Source organism: Lichenostomus cassidix, chromosome 22, assembly GCF_008360975.1.
Source record: "Lichenostomus cassidix isolate B80296 chromosome 22, HeHo_3.0, whole genome shotgun sequence".
Lineage (NCBI taxonomy): Eukaryota > Metazoa > Chordata > Aves > Passeriformes > Meliphagidae > Lichenostomus > Lichenostomus cassidix.
Genome location: NC_139502.1, coordinates 1,607,164 through 1,624,004, shown reverse-complemented (window position 1 = coordinate 1,624,004; position 16,841 = coordinate 1,607,164). Strand labels below are relative to the sequence as shown.

Here is a 16,841-nt window from a genome sequence, read left to right as displayed (position 1 = left end):
CCACAATCTGTCCCCAATTCCCAGCCTGCTGTTAGCTTCACTTGCACTCTATTCTCGTGTTTGCTGTTATTTTTTAACACTTTTTTTTTCCCCTATTTTTTTTCCTTTTTTTTTTTTTAATTTTTTTTTTTTTTTTTTGCATAAAAGCACTATCCTCTCCCCAGAGCCTGCCTGGAGCGAAGGCATGGTCTGTACAACTGCAATTATTTCGAAGAACAGATGGAGTGAGGAGCAGAAAGTCTGTTAATAGTAATAGAAATGCTACATGTTAACCTGGACAGCACACGATGACAGTCCCATGACTACACGTTCTGTTCCCACCAGCTGGGCTCCGAGCGGAGCCGAGAGATTCAGAAACGCCGAGCTCCCCAAAGTTAGAGCTCAAATTCCTTCACACTTCCAGCGCAGGGTTTTTGGGTTGTCGGGCTTCTTCTCCCCCTCCCCTCTCCTCCTCCTCCTCCTCCTCCTCCTCCTCCTCCTCCTCCTTCCATTCGCCGTAAGGAATTTTGCTGCTTTTTTTTTTTTTCTCCCCCCTTCGGGATGCAGCTGGCAGAGTGGTGGGGAGGGAGGTGGCGGCTCAGCCTCGAGGTCCTGACCTTCAGCCTCACGTGGTGACGCCAGCGCTGTCCCTTTTCCCACGCTCACATCTGGGGGTTGATGTAATTCCCCCGCTCTGGATGGTGCCAGGATGGGATTTAGGGAATGAGGCAGCGGGGTGGCTGTGCCCCGGGGTGGGGAGGTTGCAGGGGTTTGGGATTTTCTCTGCAGCTGCTGCAAGCTGTAGGCCAAATGGGTCAAAATCTGCATTTTTCTGGTTAAAAATGGTTCTTCAAGAGGTTTAGGGGATGTGTGGGATGTCAAGGGAAGGAGGCACAGGGGGTCTGTGGTTATGGCAAAGCCCCAGGCTTTGTTTGCCCCATTAACCCCAACCAGAGGTTGGGAAACAGAGCAAAAACATTGAGTCAACCCCAAAACCTCGCCGAGCAAATCCCTGCTGGTTTCCCAAGGGGCTGCAGGCGCCAATTGCAGCGGGAATTGAAGGGCTGGATGGCTGGGCTGTTTGTGAAAACCCAACCCTGGCATGGCCGGAGCTGAGCTTGGTGCCGCTGGCACCCTGACAGACGCACCTGGAGCTTTCATTCGGATATAGATCCCTTAATCCGGCTGCTTGCGGGATAATCTGGTGCCTGAGGCGCTGCCAAATCCCGGGAGATCAGCAGGTTTTCCCTCCAGAGGTCACTTCCAACCTCGACAGACCAAAATATCCACGCTGGTGGCGCTTCTGGGTGCTTGGTGGGCTGTGGGGTTTTCCTGGGGGATAAAGGAATTTTATCCATAAATCCCAGCTCTCCTTGCCCAATTCCATCACGCAGGAGTGGTACCTGGTACCCAAGTGATGCTTCCCTCAGCATCCTGGGAATATCTTTTGGTTTATTTGGGATGCGTGGGGTAGAGTTTGGCTCCTCACGGGGGAATGGGGCACTCAGCTCGTCCACAGCCACCACTGAATCCCAAAAACATCCCAGGTGCTGCATCCTGAGCCTCAGGGGATGTGGTTAGAGGTGGCTGGAAAGAGAGGGAATTCTCCTTTTCTTTGGAGAAGGCAGAACCCACATTTTCCCTCTGGAAAGATTTAGGATTGACTCATCCCCAGCATGTTTGCAGCCTCTCCTGGTGCTCATTCCTCACTCCCCTCCAGGGTGATGCAACCCTCAAAGCCCACCTGAGTGGGAAAGAGCGGAAAAATCGGGATTTTGGGGCTTCTTGCCGTCACCCCACAGCGTTCCCCCTGTCCTCTCTTGCAGAACAGGAAATACGTCCTGATCATGGTGGACGCCGACGCTCCCAACAGAGCCAACCCCATCCACCGCTTCTGGAGGCACTGGCTGGTCACCGACATCAAGGTGAGTCCCTCCCGGCCTCCAGCCATCCGTCGGGGTCATTCCCAACAATCCAGGCGGTTTGGATTCCCATGGGATGCAAATTCCTGCCGGAGAAATCCCGGAGGACGTTTGCCAGGGAAATGTAAATGGTGCCGGGCGTGTAGGTAGGGAAGTGCTTCCTCAGGCTATATAGAGCCAGGCTGGTCCAAAAATATTGCTGCTTGGGTTTTTTTTTTTTTTTTGGTGGTTTTTTCCCCCTCCTTCTCCTAAGGAAATGCTGGGAGAAAAAGAAAAAATTCCCACTTTGCCAACTCCCCACCACCGGTTTTCTCTGCGGAGACAACGCGTCCTTCCAAACAGCTCCTGCTGCCGGTTGGGTTTTGTGGCTAAAAAAGTGGGTTTGGTGCAAATCTGAATTCCCTTTCCGGCTTTTAATTTCGTTGGGTTGAAAATGGCTTGAATTCGGGGAGAAAAATGGGTTTGGGGTGAATTTTTCCCAGCTCTGTGTCCATGGGATGAGTCCTTCTCCCTGTCCCGGCGTGTCGTGGATTTGGTCCCAGAAATATTTTGGAAAATATTTTGTTCCCCTCCTGCTTGCTTTTATCTCTTAAAAAAACGAGATGTTGCAGCCCTGAATCAATCTAACTGATAATCTGGGTACTAAAGCCTAATTAAGATATCAATTAATTTGCAGCGTGCATTTAACAAGAAATATCGTGTCGTTCTCCACTATTATTCTCTGAAATTACTGCTGAGGGCTCTTTGTACAGATACCTTAATTAGACTTTTTATTGTTAATGGGCATATTAAGCAAATTAAAACGGGATATTAATACTTTCCATGAATTCCATAATTGGCTGAAAAATAGGAAGCGTCAGGAATAATTGCGGGAATTTGTGTACAGGGCTTGGGTAATTTTTTTTCCGTGTTGTTTTGTGTTTTAATCCTTCACAGAAACCCTTCTGCATTTCTAACAACAGGGTCCTGAAAGTCTCTCATTAATTTTAATATTTACCAAACGCAAAGGAGCCCAGGCTCCTGTGTTTCCTTCTGTACACAGATCCTTCGGAGCTGTTCCCTCTTGCTAATTATTGTGGGTTTCCTTTTTTTAAAAAATTTTTCATTGGGAGTATAAAATCCTTTCAGCAAAAAAGGGTAATGTGGGATTAAAACCTCCGGCGTGAATGGAAGGTGGGTTTTATTCCCCTGGTGTTTGGGCGATGCAGTTTGTCAAAAAGGTCAAAAATTCTGTGTCAGGCCTGGCAGGAGGGTGGAAAAATGAGGTTTTTGGGAAGGGGAAGGGTTTTCCCTGATCCCAGCCCCAACTATTCCTCAAGCTTTCTTATCAGGAGATAAATATAAATATAAACACATATCCGAGCAGGGATTTGGCCTCGATGCTCCTGATGGTCCTTTCCAACGTGAGATCCTCCCTGATTCCATGCCACATTCTATATAAAACGTATATATTGATATGATCCCTATAATGATGGGATAAATATAACCCATCTATCTCCCGTGGGTGTGTGTATGTGTATCTCTCCTCTACACACAGACAGAAACGCGCATAAATCCCCAAAATCCCACAAATTCACAATAAACCGCCAAAAATCAGCCCCATCCCAGCAGGGCACGGGGACAAAACCACCTCGGGTCACTCCCTGTGGCCAGGGGTGCAGTGAGGTGGATTTGGGGTGTCCAGCTGGGGCTGGAGACGGAGTTTTCCCGATCCCCCAGCCCCAGATCCGGGTGGGGAGCCGGCGGGCTCAGCCACATGGTGTCTCGTTGAGATGCAGATCTTTGGGGGGATCTGGGAGTCTTGGCTCGGCGGAGCTTCAGCTGACAGGCTTATTTGCACACTGGCTCTAAAATAACCGTGTAGGCTTTACATGACACCTTCTGTTGCTTTGGTGCAGAGAGGGGCTGCAAGTGCCTTTCTCCGGGAGGGACGGGGCGGCCGGCGCCGTGCTGGGGGGGCTGGCGGAGCCCCCGTGTCTGCTGCTGCCCTGGTGTCACCCTGGTGTCACCCAGCGTCACCTCAGCGTCACTCCAGTATGGCCCAGCAGTGCTTGGGTATCACTCAGTGTCACCCTGCACCACCCAGCTGTGCTTGTGTCACCCTGGTGTCACCCAGCGTCACCCCAGCATCTCCCAGCATCGCCCAGCATCCCTTGGGTATCACTCCAGTATCCTCTAGCATCCCTTGGGTATCACCCCAGTATCACCCAGCATCCTTTGGGTACCACCCCAGCATCTCCCAGTATCACCCAGCATCAACCAGAATCCCTTCGGTATCACTCCAGTATCACCCAGCATCCCTTGGGTATCACCTCAGCATCTCCCAGTATCAACCAGCATCACCCAGCATCTCCCAGTATCAGCCCAGCATCTCCCAGTATCACCCAGCATCACCCCAATATTACCCAGTATGGCTTAGGTATCATCCAAGTATCTCCCAGCATCTCCCAGTATCACCCCAACATCCCTTGGGTATCACCCTGGCATCCCCCCAGCATCCCTTGGGTATTGCCTTGAGTATCACCCCAGTATCACTTAGGTTTGGCCCTGGCATCCCCCCAGCATCCCTGGGTTGTTTCCATGGCATCCCTCCAGCATCCCTCCCAAAATCCCTTGGGTACCATCCCAGCATCCCCCAGTACCATTTAGGTATCCCCCCAGCATCCCTTGGGTATCTCCCCAGCATTGCTTGGGTACCACCCCAGCATCCCCCCAACATCATTTAGGTATCCCTCAGCATCCCTCGGGTATCACCCCAGCATCCTCCCAGCATCCCCCAAAATCCCTTGGGTACCATCCCAGCATCCCCCCAGCTTCCCCCAGCATCACTTGGGTACCACTCCAGTACCATTTAGGTATCCCCCAGCATCCCCTGGGTATCCCCCCAGCATCCCCCTGGTATCCCCCGGGTTCCACCCCAGCCTCCCCCCGGCACCACTCGCGCCTCGCCCTGGCATCCCTCCGGCATCACCCCGGCTTTGCCACCCCCCGGTTCGGAGGCAAGCAGCTCCGGCAGCACTAAATGCCACTCCTGGGTGCTGCAGTACTTTGGCACGCCACCAAGTTTGGGGTTTGGCTCGGGATTTTTCCTCTCCCAGGTGGGATTTCGGGATGGAACATCCCAGCCCCTCGGCGCCGCTCGCCATTCCTTATCAGCCGCTGCTCCGCCGCCGCTCCGATTGTCAAACACGAGAGATGCTTTCACTCCTGTTCAAAATAATTTAAATAAAAATGTTGCTACAAAGTGGAATAATATCTTTTGATGAATGTTTTTAAAGCCCTTTAGGTTTTCATGGTAATTTGCAGTGTAAAATTATTTAGAGATAAGAGCCAAATTAGCTCTTATAGGCGGAGGTCGATATGTCCCGTTATCCATGGAAGCAGTGTTTAAATATAATCAGCCTTTACTCTAATGCAGCATAATTGTTCATTTGAAATAGCTTTTTTTTTTTTTTGCCTTTTTTTTTTTTTACTCCATTCAATGAGTCATTAAAATATTCAAAGGATAATGCAGTGAATTGGAAATGAATTTATCACATTATCCTGTACATACTGTAGAGCATCAGGTAACCAGGCAGAGTCAGAACCGGTTTACAGAGAATTCCCGGTAAACAAGGTTTTCCATTTTGTATTCAGTGGGGGGAAAGAAAAAGAAGGGAGAAAATACTGCCCTTCAAATGGAAAGCTTTCCGTCTTTATTCCCCCTCCTCGGGGAGGAGGAAGGGGGAGGGCGAGAGCAGCGAATTTGTACTCCACTAAAGCCTCGCCGCTTTAACTTTATTTTTATCAAAATATGTTTGTAACAGAAAGTCGTTATGGAAACGGGTTCTGCCAGCCGGGAGAAATCCTGCGCCAGGCTGGAGCCGAGCGGGACCCGCCGGGCTCTGCCACCGCCGGCACAGCTTGGATCAGCCACCAGCCCCTTCCCGGGACACGGAATTGGGGAAACTGAGGCACGGAGCTGCCGTGCTCAACCCTGGGGTTGAGTTGGATTTGGGAATTGCATCCAATGGTTTTGAAGGAATGGCATGTTTTTCCCACCCATGGCCCATCCTGGTTTTTCCCCCCGCTGTGGCTCCAACCCCTCTGGTGGCTCTGTGGGACAGATTGGGGTGCTGAGGGATGGGGAGTGGCACATTTGGGTGCCCAGGGATGGTGGCATCGCTGTCCCCAGACGTCCCGGCAGCACCGCTGGCCTTCCCCGTGCCATCCGCACGTTTGTCACCGCGTTTGTCACCGCGCTCGGCGTCGCCGTGGATAAACAGGCTCCGGGTTGAAGTGTCACCATAGAAACAGGTGCTGTCTTAAGCAAACAAGGGCTTTATTAACCTTAAAAATTATGGGGTTTTTGCACGAGGAAAGGATGGAAATGGAGCTGCGGGGGACAGGCTGCTCGCCCGTGCCCGTGGCACTGTCCCCTGTCCCTGTCCCCATCCCAAAGGGACATGTGCTCTGCAGGAAACTTTTCCTCTGCAGCGCATAGCGCGGCTCCAGCTTATCCAGAATGCTTGGATTTATCAAAAATCAGAGTGATCAGCTGTTAGTTGCTGGCTGCTGCCATTCCTGCTCCTCGGCTGCTGGGTGAAGGGCTGTAGGGACACCTTGGGGACACTTTTGCAGAGCACTCCCGGTCCAGGCGCACTTGGCATCCCAGCAGGAGCAAAACCTCATCAGGGCCGGGAATGATTTTTAATCATTAATTGATGCTAGAGGGCAAAAAAATCAGCTTTTGGGTACCCTGCAGGTGGGAGGGTTCCAAATTTTGGGAGGTGCTGGAGTGCTGGGGCAGCTTTCCCTGCCTGTGCCATCCGTGATTATCCATGATTCCCATGGATCCATGGAATTGTGGGATCACCAATCCCAGCCTCACCGGGAGGCAGAGGGGCAGATGTAGGAGTTGATGCCCTGGTATTGTTCCTCCTCGCTGGAGACCTCTCAGCTCCCCTTTTTGGTGATGAAACCGAGGGTTTGAAAGGGAAAGAACAGAGGGAAATGTTGGTTTAATTGATGACTTGGCTCCTTGGAATACTCAGTTCCCTGGTGTGAGTTTCTGTCGCTGCTCGTTAATGAAGCCTTTATTAATAAAAGAAATCAAAAAAACCTAAGAAAAAAAATCCAAAATAAGCAAAGAGGCTGCTGCTCAGGGGAAGTTTTCTTTGGGCTCCAAGATTCTATGGGAGGAATTCTTCCCTGTGAGGGTGCTGAGGGGCTGGGATGGAATTCCCAGAGGAGCTGTGGCTGCCCCTGGATCCCTGGAAGTGTCCAAGGCCAGGCTGGATGAAGCTTGGAGTCACCTGAGATAGTGAAAGATATCCTGCTCATGAAAGTTGGTGGAACTGGATAAGCTTTAAGGTCCCTTTCAACCCAAAACATTCCAAAATTCTATTAATTTCTCATCCTGAAAAACGTGTGAAGGGAGATTCCGTGCCTGAAAGGAGCTTGGGGTCAGTTTCTTCTCGCAGGTCACAGTGAGAGGACAAAAGCTGTGCCAGGAGAGGTTTAGGTTGGACATTGGGAAAATTTCTTCTGGAAAGGTTGTCCAGCACCCAAGGCAGTGGTGGAGTCACTGTTCCAGTAGGGATTGCTGGCTGTGGGGATGTGGCACTTGGGGACATGGCTTGGTGGTGGCCCTGGCAGTTCTGGAGGAGTGGTTGGACTCGCTGATCTTAGAAGGTTTTTCCAACCCAAACAATTCCATAATTCCATGATTCTGTCACTCCTGGGGTGCCAGAGGGTTGATCCCACTGCTGCATCCCCACAAATCCCAGCATTCCCACCCTGCAGGAGCTGCTCCCTGCTCGGCTTTACACTCCCCTGGAGTGTAATTAACGCTCCCAGGTAATTACACTGCCAAGGCCTCTGGAGAGAGCTGCCACTGAGCAATTCCTGCTGGAAGCACCCAGGGGTTTAGCGATGGCTGCACCGTGTTTTGGGAATGTCCATCCCACAGCCGGCATGCAGAACAGACAGGGAGGACAGAGCAGGTCAGCTGCACCTTTTGGGGGCAGGAAAAAGGGGAGAAGTATCCCAAAATCTTCTTTCCTCCTGGGGAGGGCAGGGCTGGCTTGGGACACACGGCTTCATCCCCCAGGAATGCTGCTCCCTCCTCCCAGCCCCGGGAGCCGCGGGATGACAGATGTGCTTTATGGGATTATTATCATTATAGTGCCAAGGATCCGCGATCAGCCAGGTGATCACCGCGGCTCCGAGAGGCTCCCGCGAGCTGCTGGCATTTATCCACATCCCAGCCTCGTCCCGATGGTGATCCTGACCCTGCTATTCCCCAGGGATGGATTTAGGGTGAAGCCACAGTTCAGCACCCACAAACCCGCCTGGCTCTGGGGTTATTTGGGATTTTTCCACGCGGTTGTCACGCTGCCCCAGGAGCTGCTCCCTCTGCTCTGTGTTAGGGATCGTTATCCTGATGGGAATTCAGGTTTTGTTCCCTCAATGCTTCTGTTTAATTTAACATGCAGAGGCTACTAATTTGTCACAATTCAATAAAGCCGAGGTTGCAAACACTCTGGCTGCTGTTTATTTAAACGATGGTTTGTTAATTAGCTCCTCTTAACGAGGAGAGAATAAATCAGATAAAACCTACCAAAAACGGCAGGGAGAGATTTCGCAGATTAATTTTATTTTCCAGCCGAGGTATTCCTGGCAGCCAAGGCCTCGCTGGCTCCCAGTTCCATCCCAATCTGCTTCCCTGTGCAGCTCAGGTGTGTGAGGAAGGCCTGGGACGATGCTCAGCCCTGCGACATTTGGCTCACCATGGGTCCAAAAAGCACTTTTTTGTCTCTTTTAAAGCTCTTTTATGTTTTTTTTCCTGCTGTTGGGCTCTGTCCTTCCAATCTGGTCATGGTGGGGGTGACCCCACAGCCCTCCAGTTTTCCCCCTGTTTGTTTAATCTAAAGAAGTTTGGGATGCAAACAAAAATCAGGTGGTGAATAAAGCAGTTCTGATGCAATCGGGACTTCAGGGAGGGTTTATCCATCACTGCCAGCCAGCGCCGAGCTTTGATTCCATCCCTGGTCCATGGGGAGCACTCTGCTCCTGTCACCAACCTGCCCCACCTCGGGAATATTTCATTTATATGTAATATTCCTGCCTGCAACCTCGGGAATATTTCATTTATAGCCTATCCAGCCTGTCCGGGGATGGGATTTCTTACAAACTCCAGCCTGTGTCGCCTGTTTGGTGACACTCGTGAGCATCCAGGGACCTCGGGAGCATCCGGTGGCCAGAGGGGAGCGGCGGGGCTTGGCGTGCCTCGCGGAAGAGACACTGATCAATGATTAATCGGGCATGTGTGGTTGTGTGGGAGCGATTTGTGTTGGAGGAGGGAACTCCTACAGCACCCCGGTCATGAATCATTTGAAGAGCAAATTTGTGCAGTTACCAAGGGAACGGAAGAAAGGAAGGGACTTCCCTTGCCGAAATGACTCGCGCTCTGATGCGGCTGAGAAAATCGCTCCAAAAAAAAAAAAAAAAAAAAAAAAAAAAAGGAAAGGGAATGAGAAAAAAAAAAAAAAGAGTCGAAGCTGTGACTAAGCAGCAGAAGTTATGTAAAGTGCTCGCTGGGAAGTGCAGGGGAGGGACAGCACATCCTGCCGCTGCCCACGGCGGTGGCGGGGGGCGGCCGCCGGCCCCCTTCTCGCCTCCCCGGGGAGCGGGGGCGAAGCCGCCGGCTGGGCCGGTCCCGCTGCCGCCTCTTGCCCTGGTTCCTCCAGCCTCTTGGAAAGGCTGCGGAAGAGCCTCGGTGTCCCCACAGAGCGGGGCAGTGTCGCCAGGCTGGGATCACCCCCGTGTCACCCTCGGCCACCATCCCCCGGGGAGTTGGTGCCACAGCGCCAAAAACGTGCTGGCTGCGGGCGAGGCGGGCAGTTTTGGGGTGCTTGGAGCCCTGTGAGTGTGCTGTGCCTCATCCCGATGGAGCTGGGCTTTCTCCAGAGGGAAGGGGAGGATGTGGGAAGCGATGGGATGATCTCGGAGAGGTCAGGTTGGAGCAGCTCTGCCAGGGCTGGACTCGCGGCCGAGGGTGGGAAACTCTGCTCCGCTCCCCACTCAAGGGCCAGATTGATCGTGTCGCCCAAATTTCGGGACGCTCATCCAAAGGGCACGAAACCACCCCCCGCCCCCCCAGCGACAGCCGCCTCAAAACCCCATAAATGTGATTTTCCTCTGCAAAATTTGCCCCGGGGCTGTGCAAGGGAGAGCAGCAAAAGCTGCGGCAGCGCTGAGATCCGCAGCAGCAGCGGCAGCAGCAGCATCGCCGCGGAGCCCCAGCCACGCCGGAAAGATGCTTGGGATCTTTCCAACTTCCGCCCGGGAGCCCCCGAGCCCGGCGGGGAGCCGCAATATCTCCCGAAAAGGGAATGCAGAGGCAGCTGCACGGCGAAGGAAAACCCTCTGCCTGCCCTCCCCTGGTGCCACAGACACCCGGTGTCTGAGCGATTAGTCACCGCCGAGGCTTCCCTCCTCCACAGCAGAGCCTGTCCCCCCACACAGGGAGCCAGCGGAATGCTTAATTGGAGTTCCTCACACCTACCCGGGGGTAGCCTGAAACGAAGTGACAGCGCCGAGCGAAGCGCTGGAGTCAGACCCCGGGAGCTGCGGGTTGCTATGGAGTCCCCGGGTTTGGATTTTTGGAGGAAAGGGAAGGAACTGTGTGTGATCGGGGGGTTTGGAGGGGTGATCCCGCGGGATGAGGAGGATGCGGGGTTGGTCCTTGAGGGGTGCTGCTCCTCCGTGGGGTGCTCGGCCCCAAAAAGGTGTTTTGTGCCCCAAAAAGGTGTTTTGCGTCCCATAAAACTGTCAGGATTTGGGATGGATAAGGAACTCCATAAGATTTCTGCATGCTGTGCCTGGCAGAGGTAGGAAACTCATCCCTGTGGATGGGGAAGGGTAGGAAAACTCATCCCTGTGGATGGGGAAGAGTAGGAAACTCATCCCTGTGGACGGGGAAGGGTAGGAAACTCATCCCTGCGGATGGGGAAGAGTAGGAAACTCATCCCTGAAGATGGGGAAAGGTAGGAAACTCATCCCTGCGGATGGGGAAGGGTAGGAAGCTCATCCCTGCCTTCCATGCATGGGGAAGAGGGTAGGAAAGCTCATCCTTCATCCCGTGTAGGAAAACTTATTCCTTCCCTCTGCAGTCCAGGAAGGGGATAGGGAAACCCATTCCTGAGTAGGGGAGGATGTAGGGAAACTCAGCATGGCAGGGACAGCATCCCATGGGATCGAGGCAAGGCTTTTCCTTCCCAATGACTCTTGGAAGGTCCTTGGAGTGGATCAGGATGTCCCTGGATGCAGCAGGAAAGTCACCGGTGACAGTGTCCCAGCGGTGGGAGGACAGACCCCAGTCTGGGTCTGGAGGCAGCAGGGCTGGAGTTTGCCCAAAGTATCCATTTTCCTGCCTGAAATTCCCGGGATTTTAAGCGGTTTAAAACCAGTTTCTCCTCCCAGTGGGGTCAAGTATCTGGTCTGGTTTGATCAGCCGAGGGGACAGAGCAGCATTGGCATCCCCTAAATGTCCCATGTCCACTCTCCTACAGCAACCCATCACCATCATCCTCCTCCAAAAATGTTTGGCTTCGACTTCCAGGTGGTTTTTTTATTTAAAATGTGGAGAATGGGGTCGCAGTCCCCACCAGTGCCCCTCACCTGGGGGAGCCCAGAAGTTTGCCTTCCCTCAGGAGGAGGAAATTGTGGCTTCATTCCCGTCAGGAACAACTTCTCTTCCCCAAAACAGAGCAGGAAAACAGGATATCGTTTGTGGTTTCGTGAAAAAGTCATCTTTCTTTTTTTTTTTTTTTTTTTTTTTTTATTCTCGTCACTTTAGGTTCTATTTAAAATTTGGGTATTCTGAGATGGAAAGTTATTTCAAAAGGGCAAAAACACGTCAAACTCCAGAAAATGGTGAAATCAGCTCCATGGTGGCTTTTTTTTTTTTTTTCCCTTTTTTTTTTTTGGAAGCACACTTCTCCCCCAAACTCCCCCAGCGCAGGATCCCATCCTGCCGCATCCTGTGATGCTCAGGGTACCAAAATGCCATTTTTCACCCCAATCTCTCCCCCAGCCGAAGGCCTGGCTGTATTCCTGAGGGATTTTCCACCCTCCACAGCTGCCTTATCCCGACCCCAAACCCGCGGGGGTGGGAAGGGACGATCGTTGCCGCCCCATCGATCCCGTCCCGGCTCAAAGGGCCCCTCATCGATAAGCCATCGACTCTCCCGGGGCATTCCCACCTTGCAAAGATCATCTGGAAGCGAGAGCTTTCGCCTCGCGGTGATTAATTAGCGTCTCCCGAACGACTCGGGGAGGAGGTGGCCGCTAAATGCGAGAGCAATTAAATCCGCCGCGCCCCAACCCCTCGGCCGACCCTTCGATCTCAACTCGGCAGCCTCTGGGGTGTTGAGCCGGGCTCGTATCCCCCTAGGCTTAGGGAAAAATCACTTTTCCCGAGCTGGGATGTGTTCCTGGCTCGGCTCTCCCCTGCCAAACGCGCCGGGTTCGCTCCCCGCTGCTTCCGAGCGAGAGGGATGGAACAAGGTAGGAGAGCGAGGGAAAACCCTCCGCTGGCTTCCCTTGATGAACTGAGCTAATTTCTCCCTTAATGGTTAGCTCCGGCGCTGAATGTGAGGCTTTCCTCCTGCACAGCAAACCCTCTCCCACACACAGACAAATAGGCTGAATATTTAATTGGAATTCCTCACACCTACAGGGTAAAGCCTTGTCAGTAGAAATAGAGCCCATCGCCAGCTGGCATCCCCGCACGCCACCCACCTTCGCTCGGAAAAAGAAATCCCTCCCCGTCCTCCCCCCTTCCCCGCACACCCACGGCACCCCCCGGCCGCGGCAGGATGTGCCCCCCGCTCTCGGGATGCCCTCTCCGGGGTGGGGATGCTGCTGGGGCCCACAGGTCCTGCCAGGAGAAGGTTCCCGATGTCCCTTGCCCTGCTGGGCACTGCCCTGGACGGAGCAGCCCCGCGGGGGTGACCCAGAGAGCTCCCCCTGGGCCGTGGTGACCCCAGCGCGGTGGCAGGCTGGTGGCAGGGGACAGGGAGCACCAGAGGGCACTGCCGGGCTGTCCGCCCGTGCCATCCCGGAGCCGTGGGACTCTGCGAGAAGCAGAGCCCAACCTTCCGGAGCGTGGCTGGGATGGAGGTTGGCAGGGAGGGTGGAATCCCCCTGTCTGCCAGCCCTGCAGCATCCCAGGTGGCAAAACCACATGTCCACTCCCAAAAATGACCTTCCCTCCCGTCCCCAGGCTGGCCTGGCTGCTGTGGGATGTGATCCCTGTGGGATCGCTGGCGTGGAGCTGGTGGGATGCAGGAGATGAAGCGCTGACCACCAGGTGCCACCCTCGGGGGGTTTTGGGGTCTCCCTTGGGGCGGCAGGAGCTGGAAACTCAGCCCAGAGGAATCCCCCAGCTCAGGTTTTCCAGGGATGGATGAGGCGGGAGTGACCTCATGTCCTTCCCTGCACCAGGAGTGACCAGCCGGTGCCACGGCGGAACGTGGCATCGTCCCCATGGTGGCACTGTCCCCGCGGTGCCACTGTCCCCATGGTGGCACTGTCCCCGCGGTGCCATTGTCCCCTCGGTGGCACTGCAGGGCCAGACCCTCCCCTTGCAAAGAGAGGCGCGGAGCTGCTGGGGACAGGGATGTTCCATCCCGATTTTCCTGACCCTCGGGATCCCCAGGCTGGGAGAGCTGCGGGAATCGCCCTGCCCGTCCTGCTCCTGCCCCTTCCCACCTCCATCCCCTGGGGCAGCTCTGCCTCCAGAGCATCCCTGGGCAGCGAGCTGGGCTTGATCCACTGGGATCAAGCTCTTCCAAAGGATGTGGAATCTCCAATGTTTGAGGAGGAGGAGGAAGAGTGGGAGGAAGGCAGCGATGGCCCCTGGGACACTCCAGCCCTGTGCTCTGCTTTTTCTGCTCTGAACTCTGCAGCACCTCTATCCCCCTCATCCCCCCCAAAACCTCCTCTGCTTTCCCAAAGAACTGCTCTTTTCTCATCCTCCTCTTTTTCCCTCTCTCCTTCTCGTACCTCTCTCATCCCAGGTTTCAAAGACCACCCCCCATCCATCCCCTGCAGGGACCTGCCACCATCTGCGGTTTTCTTTTCCCTTTTTTTTCCCCCCTCTCTTTTTAAAGTTTCCCCGTGTCTTTGTCTTAACGAGCCAGGTTAAATATTCTGTAATCAGTGTAATAATACACCTGGACTCGCTCGCGAGATATCTGCCTTTTGTACTGCGACAGGACATTAATAGTAATTATTCTGCTTTGTAATTGGAGCTTTAAATACTAATTCAAACAGCCAGAGGAAAACCAATTAGTGCTAATTTATCTCTATGTGTTTTGGAGAGCCTGTGTCTGTCATACTGTGAAGAAATAGGTTGGTAATTAGTACAGTTGGGTGGTAGATAGAAGTAATTATCAGATTCTTTCATGTTCTTTAAAGGAAGGGGAAAAAAAAAACAACTCTAAAGGCTGCATGACTCTTCCTTTCCGACAAAGTTTGCACCTCGAAGGAAGGGCCCAGCCGACGTTCCCGACGCTCCTGCCCGATCCGTGGGCACCGTCTGGAGCAGGATTGATCCTGGGATGAGGTGCTGTGGGCATGGAGAGAACATCCACAGCCCCGTGGGGTGGGTTTGCCCGGGCAGGGCAGGGGACGTGGCCTTGGATGGACACAGAGTGACCATGGCAGGAGGAGCTGCACCCTCAGGGTGGCCGGAGGGACAGTCCTGGGGCTGCTGTGTCCAGTTTGGGATCCTCACTGGGGGCTGCAGTGAGTCCAGGGAAGGGAATGGAGCTGGGAAGGAGCTGGAGAACTCCTGAGGAGCTGGGAAGGAGCTCAGCCTGGAGAAAAGGGGATCAGGGGGACCTTGTGGCTCTGCACAGCTCCTGACAGGAGGGGACAGCCGGGGGGGTCAGGCTGTGCTCCAGGGAACAGGGACAGCAGGAGAGGGAACAGCCTCAGGCTGGGCCAGGGGAGGCTCAGGGTGGACAGTAGCAGGAATTTCCTCATGGAAAGGGTGGTCAGGGATTGGAACTGCCCAGGGAGGTTTGGAGTCGCCATCCCTGGAGGTGTCCAAGGAAGGCCTGGATGTGGCAATCAGTGACAATGTGGGGATTTGGCACAGGTGGGACTCGATGGCCTTGGAGCTCTTTTCCAAGGTGGATAATTCTGTGGTTCCATGATTCCACAATCAGTGCCTTTGAGCTGTAACCTTCCTGTGTGAATCCAACTTGATTTATTTGAACCAAACCTTTCATTTATAGAACCACCACTGTGCATTTGGGATCCTTCAATCCCAGAATGGTTTGGGCCGGAAAGGACCTTAAATCCCAACCCATTCCACCTCCTGTCCTGGGCAGGGACACCTTCCACCACCCCAGGGTGCTCCAGCCTGGCCTGGGACACTTCCAGGGGTGGTTCAACCACAGCTCCTCTGGGAATTCCATCCCAACCCTCACAGGGAGGAATTTCTTCCTGATATCTGAGCTAATTTCCCCCTTTTTCACTTCCAATCCACTGCTGCATGTCCTGGCACTAAAATTCCTGATGCAAAGTCCCTCTCCCTCTTCCTTGGAGCTCCTTCAGGCCCCCTGGGACGTGCTGGGAAGCAGGAATATTGCTGTTTGAGGTAGATCCTCTGCGTTTGAGCCATTTCCTTACAAATCTCAGCCACACCTTGAGCTTTTTAGCCACATCTTGACCCCTTTTGATGGACATTTGCCGTCAAACAGTCCCTGTCCCCCTCTTCCCTGTCCCCACAATCCCTTCCAGATTTTTCTTGGATTTTCCCAGGAGGAAGGAGGAGGCTCCTCGAGGACACCAGGGCCCGTCACACGCTGCTCTTTTCTTTTCCCACTTCTCGGGTGAGAGGATCTCGAGGTTTTGCAGCGCGGGGAGGATTTATTTGCGGTGGCTTCAATCTCCCCCCCTCCCTCCCTCCCCGCCCAAGTTGTGCTATTAAAAAAATAAATAATTCATGGAGTAGTTGTTCGCCCCATCAGGAATTCGGGCCGAGCCAGACCAGGAGTGCAGCAGGATCTGCAGGAATTCATTAATGGCCCATTCTGTGCTTCCTTTCCCCTTTAAAACCCCAGCGGAGTTACCTTGGTAATAACAAAGTGCACGATTCCAGGAGGGAGGGAACAGGTTCTTATTTGGATTAAACGGATTTCTCCTCCTCCCCTCTTTTACCCCTTTTTATTCCTGCCAATTTAAAAAAAAAAAAATTTTGTTTAGGAGGGGGAAGAAAAAAAAATTATAAGCAAATGCTAACGCCGGAAAGAAAAAAAAAGCAGATTTTTTTTTTCCAGGGAGGGGAAAAAATGCCTTTGGAAGTGTTCTATGCAAAGAGATGCCGGGGGGCACAATATATCAAAGAAAATATAATACACCCAGGTTAAAACTAATGATTGCCATATAATTAGATGTGAAGCATTGTGCTATAAATGTGTATTCTTCAGCGTGCTGTGATTTTACAGTAAAAGAGAGAGAGAGAGAAAGAAAGACAGAAAAACACAGAACCCAGCAACATACTATAAAAAGCACTCTGTTGACTTTTCGGCTGTTTAGTATTCCTTGCCCGTACTCCCCCGGGAGTATGTAATTAGTGCTTTATGAAGAGTGCATTTAAAGCAGTTTAATATTCACCTCATTCAGTCTGAAACAATGTGATCACTGCTTAGACAAATCACTGCTCCTCACTGACATCCTCTGTCAGAACATTACCTCTGAAAAGGCCTTTCAAGAGGCTCCGATGTTAATTAGTTGTCTGTCATGGATAAACAGAGCAGTGAGCAGAAGGGCTGCGCCAGGCCACAGACACACAGGGAAATACTGGGAATGCTGTGGGATTTTTTTTTTTTTTTTCCTTTTCCCTTTTCCCCCATCCTCTCTCTCTGCTCCTTTCAGTGAAAA

At 52.9% G+C, this 16,841-nt stretch overlaps 1 protein-coding gene across 3 annotated transcripts in view; it reads left to right on the top strand.

Annotated features, from left to right (window-relative positions):
• PEBP4 (phosphatidylethanolamine binding protein 4) overlaps positions 1–16,841 on the top strand; it is a 68,449-nt gene that overhangs the window by 30,747 nt on the left and 20,861 nt on the right. For 2 of the 3 annotated variants that reach the window (XM_085080734.1, XM_085080731.1), the window contains exon 4: positions 1,806–1,904. In XM_085080734.1, the coding sequence (XP_084936860.1) occupies positions 1,806–1,904 (99 nt within the window). Of the gene's footprint in view, positions 1–1,805; positions 1,905–15,719; positions 15,791–15,928; positions 16,029–16,841 lie in introns of those variants that run through there. The other variant, XM_085080733.1, reaches the window with a different exon arrangement.